General features: G+C 38.0%; 1 protein-coding gene across 1 annotated transcript; it reads right to left on the bottom strand.

Moving 5' to 3' along the window:
• Positions 1-4,428: 4,428 nt before the first annotated feature.
• Positions 4,429-5,070, bottom strand: LOC142336690 (uncharacterized). Its single transcript, XM_075385602.1, has one exon. The coding sequence runs from the start codon at positions 5,068-5,070 to the stop codon at positions 4,429-4,431; it is 642 nt and encodes a 213-aa protein (XP_075241717.1).
• Between the last annotated feature and the right edge of the window lie 852 nt (positions 5,071-5,922).

Genomic DNA, 5,922 nt, shown 5'->3' with positions numbered 1-5,922 from the left:
GCAGCAATTCATTTCTGCAGTGGACACTCGACTTAACAAAACTGACATATTTGCGATATCTTGTGACCTAGAAAAACAGAGACTGCACAACAAGTGGATACTCTTACAAGAGTGACAACTAGCAAGAGAACTGGATCGGGAAAGGAGCTGGATCAAAAAAATTGAACCCTTTATCTTTGACAGCTTTCCTGATGTGACTGGTTCAGAATTTCGTGATTTTGAATTAATTCTGACGTCGTTGACCGTCCTACAGTTGGACCGGGAGAAAAAAATCTAAAAAATTCAAAGTGAAATCAGTTAGAGGAATCCAGTATAACAAAACATCATCCACTTCGGAGACTCGATTGATAAAAAGTCAAACGTATGAGAGGGTGTCTCTCCCCTAGATACTAAGAAGACTGACAAAAAGTCTGAAGAAAGAAAGAAAACGCCATAATTCATATCTCAAATGGGTTTCCGGAACCAGAATCTTTGATGGCACACAGTTCAATAAAAAATCAGTGCTTGACAGATGAGGATAACTGCTTAGGTTCAAATTTTGACAAGAGTTTCTGTCAAACTAAAACACGATACCTTGTTGATCAGTATGATTGTTTCGACCACCCAACTCCTCGTGGTCCCTGAAATACTGCCATCATGATGAAAGCTGTAATCAGGATCCCTAGAGTGGCAGTTACAGAGTAATACGAGCCACCAATCGCAAAGCAGAAGTCAGAACTGGCACAATAATTTTAATTTCAAACAAGGAAAATCAAGCGCCTATTTAGCAAAAATCAATAAATAAAGGAAATAAAAAACCAGTCACGAAACCATCGTTGAATTCTCAACTTTGGCAAAACTACACTCATAGTCGTCAACAAAGCTTAGCTTCAATTCGACACTAAACAGGGTTACAAGCCATATTAAGGACACTCTGCAAGAGGGATTACTTTGTTTCCTTACTCTGACCTCAAAATGAACGAGAGACGTCATGATTGGCTTTTGATCGGACTATTAACAACCATGCTGTCATGATATGTATAAGCAATTTCGGTACAAAAATTTAAGATTCAAAATGTACCCATCGATATGTTCTTTAAAAATCGAAAATATAAACCTCGTAAAAATCGAAAATACAAACCTCGTAAAAATCGAAAACACAAACCGCCCTAAATTTAGCATTTAGCATAAAAAATTTTCCGAACTCTTATTTGGTGCTTGCGCATTCACGAAAACAATTCCAAGCCTGTTCATAAAAGGCCTGGTTCGAATCCAAATGGAGTGGCGACACTATTTGGTTTGACCTTCAGCGAGCCAACAAAAATTGCAAAAAAGTTAGTTGCTTTCGTTTTATTAAGAACCTTAATCTATCATATGAAACGAAAAAATTAAGTATCCGGAAAAGAACTTTAAACAACTCTTCTGAACTTTTGAAAAATTTGAGTTCAGCAAGAGAGCTTTAGATCAAAGAATTAGCCGTGCGTGCAAAAGTCAGAGCTCATAGGAAACAGAGGACGTTTCAATCTCCAAGGGAGCAAAAATGCACAATGCCAGCAGATCTTAGAATAGCTTAGCAGGGAAAACGGGCAAACAACTATTAAGAAACTATTTTGGGCAAATTTTCAATTCCAAACTCTGCACGACCAAATACTTGGGGACAAACAATAATACCTTTGTTCAATGAGGATTTATTTGAAAACTACCGTGCCGAAGAGTACTAAAAACAAATATATGCAGATCTCTAAATTCCAATCATTATACAGTTTTACATTGAACATTCCTTGCAGAAGTAGTCTACGGAAGAGGTAAGAAGGTGGAAGCAACCAGAAGTGTTCTTAAGTCAGAGTGCTATAATCTAACAAAGTCATTGAGAGGAAGCTGACAATTACAAAAATGAATTGAGAAGACATGGGACTAAAACAAATGTGCTGTTGCTTCGCAAAACATTTTTCAAAGCTCCCAAAAACAATCAACAAAATGTAATTTTTTTGTCCAGTTGGATTGAGTTCACCCCTTTTCATTAGAAAACAATGTAATCTGCAAAAGCGAGCCAACAGAAATTGCAAAAAAATAGATGCTTTCGTTTTTTTAAGAACCCAATTCTATCATATGAAATAAAAAAAATTACGTATCCGGAAAAGAACTTTAAACAACTCTTCTGAACATTTGAAAAATTTGAATTCCGCAAGCGAGCTTTAGATCAAAGAAGTAGCTGTGAGTGCAAAAGTCAGAGCTCAAAGAAAACAGAGGAAGTTTCAATCTTCAAGGGAGCAAAATTGCACAATGCCAGCAGATCTTAGAATAGCTTAGCAGGAGGACTGGCAAACAAGTATTAAGTAAAAATTTTGGGCGAATTATAAATTGCAAGCTCTGCAACACCAAATATTTGGGGACATACCATACTACCTTTGCTCAATAAGGACTTATTTGAAAACTACCGTGCCAAAGAGTACTAAAAAATAAGTATACACAGATCTCTAAATTCCAATCATTATACAATTTTACATTGAACATTCCTTGCAGAATCAGTGTGCGGAAGTGGTAAGAAGGTGGAAGCAACCAGAAGTGTTCTTAAGTCAGAGTGCTAAAGTCTAACAAAGTCATTGAGAGGCACCTGACAATTACAAAGTTGAATTGAGAAGACATGGCATTAAAACAAGTGTACTGTTGCTTGGCAAATATTTTTTTTAAAGTTCCCAAACACAACCAACAAAATGTCATTTTTTGCCCAGTTGGATTGAGTTCACCCCTTTTCAGTAGAAAACAATGCAATCTGCAAAAGCGAGCCAAGAGAAATTGCAAAAAAATAGTTGCTTTCGGTTTTCTTAAAAAAAATCCAAATCTATCATATGAAATAAAAAAAATTACGTATTCGGAAAAGAACTTTAAACAACTCTTCTGAAAATTTGAAAAATTTGAATTTAGCAAGAGAATTTTAGATCAAAGAATTAGCTGTGCGTGCAAAAGTCAGAGCTCAAAGAAATCAGAGGAAGTTTCAATCCTCAAGGAGGCAAAATTGCACAATGCCAGCAGATCTTAGAATAGCTTAGCAGTAGGACGGGCAAACAAGTATTAAGTAAATATTTTGGGCGAATTATAAATTGCAAGCTCTGCAAGACCAAATATTTGGGGACATACAACACTACATGTGTTCAATAAGGATTTTTTTGAAAATTACCGTGCCGAGGAGTACTAAAAAATAAGTATACACAGATCTCTAAATTCCAACCATTATACAATTTTACATTGAACGTTCCTTGCAGAAGTAGTCTACGGAAAGGGTAAGAAGGTGGAAGCAACCAAAAGTGTTCTTAAGTCAGAATGCTAAAGTCTAACAAAGTCATTGAGAGGCACCTGACAATTACAAAGTTGAATTGAGAAGACATGGCCTTAAAATAAGTGTGCTGTTGCTTGGCAAATCTTTTTTTTAAAGTTCGCAAACACAACCAACAAAATGTCATTTTTTATGTCCAGTTGGATTGAGTTCACCCTTTTTCATTAGAAAACAATGCAATCTACAGGAGGCAAATATAAAGCGAAGCAAAGGGGATCAACTTCTGTTCGGAATCTATGAATAATGATTTGAACAAGTAATGAGAGAGCTCTATTGCTTTACAGCGATCCAACTCCAAACAAATTTGATTGCTAAAATGATATAAATCTTCACTTACGCGTCCAAGCTGACTATTGCTACCTTTTTTCAATAAGGATTTATTTGAAATCTACCGTCCTGAAGAGTACTAAAAACAAGTAATTGTAGATCTCTAAAGTCCAATCTTTATACAGTTTTACAAGTTTTACATTGAACATTCCCTGCAGATGTAGCCTACGGAAAAGGTAAAAAAGTGAAAGCAATCAGGAGTGTTCATATGACAGTGTGCTATAATCTAACAAAGTCATTGAGCGGCACTTGGCAAATACAAAATTGAGTTGAGAACACATGGGAACAAAACAATTGTGCTGTTGCTTGGCTAATCAATCTTTTAAAGCTCCCAAACACAATCAGCAAAATTCAATTTTTTTTTCGTCCATTTGGATTGCGTTCAGCACCTTTTCATAAGAAAACAATGCAATCTGTAGGAGGCAAAATGAAGCGAAGAAAATTGGATCAACTTCTGTTCGAAAACTGTGTTTTCGGAGGCATCAATTGATTTAAGTCTTTTGTCATCTTCTTTGAAATTGGCTCTGAAACTGTAGGCTGAAGTGTTGCCAATATCATCAGTACATAAATTTGTGGGAAGAGGATAACTCACGTTGCCTAAAACCGGAGCGAAGAAAATCAAAAAAATACTACGGAGAAAAAACGCGCGCGAGACCGAAAACGGTGCGAACGTACGTGCCGTAAGCCGTTTTTACCTTTACTACTCTTGTTTCTCCATCTCGTCCAGTTGTTGTTTCCATAACTCTTCCCAGTGGCCAGATTCCTCTTGGTGTTTGTTCTTTGAACACCTAAACGATGTCGTCCACTTTGAGCGGTCGATCGTTGCTGTTTAACCATTTTGACCGTCGTCTAAAGGTTGACAGATACTCTTTCACTAAGCGTCGCCATATGTAGATCATCAGCTTCTGCGTGTTCTTCCATGTCTTCAAGCTTGCAGGTTGCTGGTCTCCAAATTGTCCTGGTGGCAATTTGAAGGGACGCTGGATCAGAAAGTGGTTTGGCGTCAAGGGTTCTTCGTTGCCGGGCTGCTTAACAACGTTAGTCAGTGGTCTGGAATTGAGGATTGATTCTGTTTCCCCCATGATTGTTAGGAAAGTGTCAAAAGAGAATCTTTTGGATCCTAGAATGAGAAGGAGCGTTCTTTTGGCGCTCTGGATCAAACGCTCCCAGACACTGCCATAATGCGGGCCATATGGGGGGTTGAATTTCCAAGTTGTATCGGCTACTGCTAAAGCTTTGTAGATCCTATCAATGTTCAAGGCTTTAACAGTTTTCTTAAGTTCTTCAGAGGCGCCTACGAAAGTTTTCCCGTTGTCGCTGTAGAGAAGATGGGGCTGGCATCGACGACTGCAAAATCTTCTGAAGGCATTGAGAAACGTTTCTGTATTAAGGTCTAGACACGTTTCTAAGTGAACTGCACGCGTCACCATGCAAGTAAATATCAGACCATAATGTTTTTCTATGCCTTTGGAAACTTCCAATTAGAAGGGTCCAAAGAAATCTACACCAGAATTAGCAAAGGGGAACTGCGTTTCTGCTGTTGGAAAACGAAAACTGGGTAATGGTGCCCTAATTGGTTAAGTGTATTTCGTGTCAAAGCGTCGACATAAGAAACAATGAAATTGTACGCTTGCTAACGCTTTCCGAAGGCCAATCACATTGTCACGTTGTTGAATGAATGCTTTTGTGGGTTCTGTGGACTGCTGAATACATATTTGATGGGCATGTTCCAAGTACAAACGAACAATTTTGTCCTTGGCGTGCAAAAATTTTGGACGCTTTTCTAAATCCAGTTGTGTTGGTGCATACTGCAATCGACCACAAGATCTGAGTAATCCGTTCTCATCCAACAACGGATTTAGGCATCGTGTTTTGCACTTAGAATCTAGTTTGATTCCACGTTGTAAGGAATTAATGTCCGAATGGGAAAAACTGTCTTGAGATAATTTCAGATACTTTTTTGAAAATTGAATGTCTTCAGTTGTGTGTTGGTGATTGTTCGTTCGCATTTTTTTCCGCTACTAATTAGGTTGAACACTGTTGCAACTGTCAGAAGAAGTTTGTTCCATGTTGAGAATTTACTCGGATCGACTATAGATTTAATTGTCTTGGGACTTCTCGTGACTGCCGCACATGTTGCGCGTGGTTTGCTTATCTCATTCCAGGCCGACTCGTTTTCGCAAAGAAATTGGGTTGGATCTAACCATTTCTGCTGAATTTCGTTTGTCTCTAGACCGCGAGTTCCGTGATCGGCGGGAGTGAGATAAATTGAAATGTGATGC

This window comes from Convolutriloba macropyga, chromosome 3 (assembly GCF_964194025.1).
Source record: "Convolutriloba macropyga chromosome 3, txConMacr16.3, whole genome shotgun sequence".
NCBI lineage: Eukaryota > Metazoa > Xenacoelomorpha > Acoela > Convolutidae > Convolutriloba > Convolutriloba macropyga.
This window is presented reverse-complemented; position numbering and strand designations above follow the sequence as displayed.

Bases quoted from the DNA above. Each gene is read 5' to 3' on its own strand.
- LOC142336690 (XM_075385602.1), bottom strand. From the start codon at position 5,070: ATGGTGACGCGTGCAGTTCACTTAGAAACGTGTCTAGACCTTAATACA.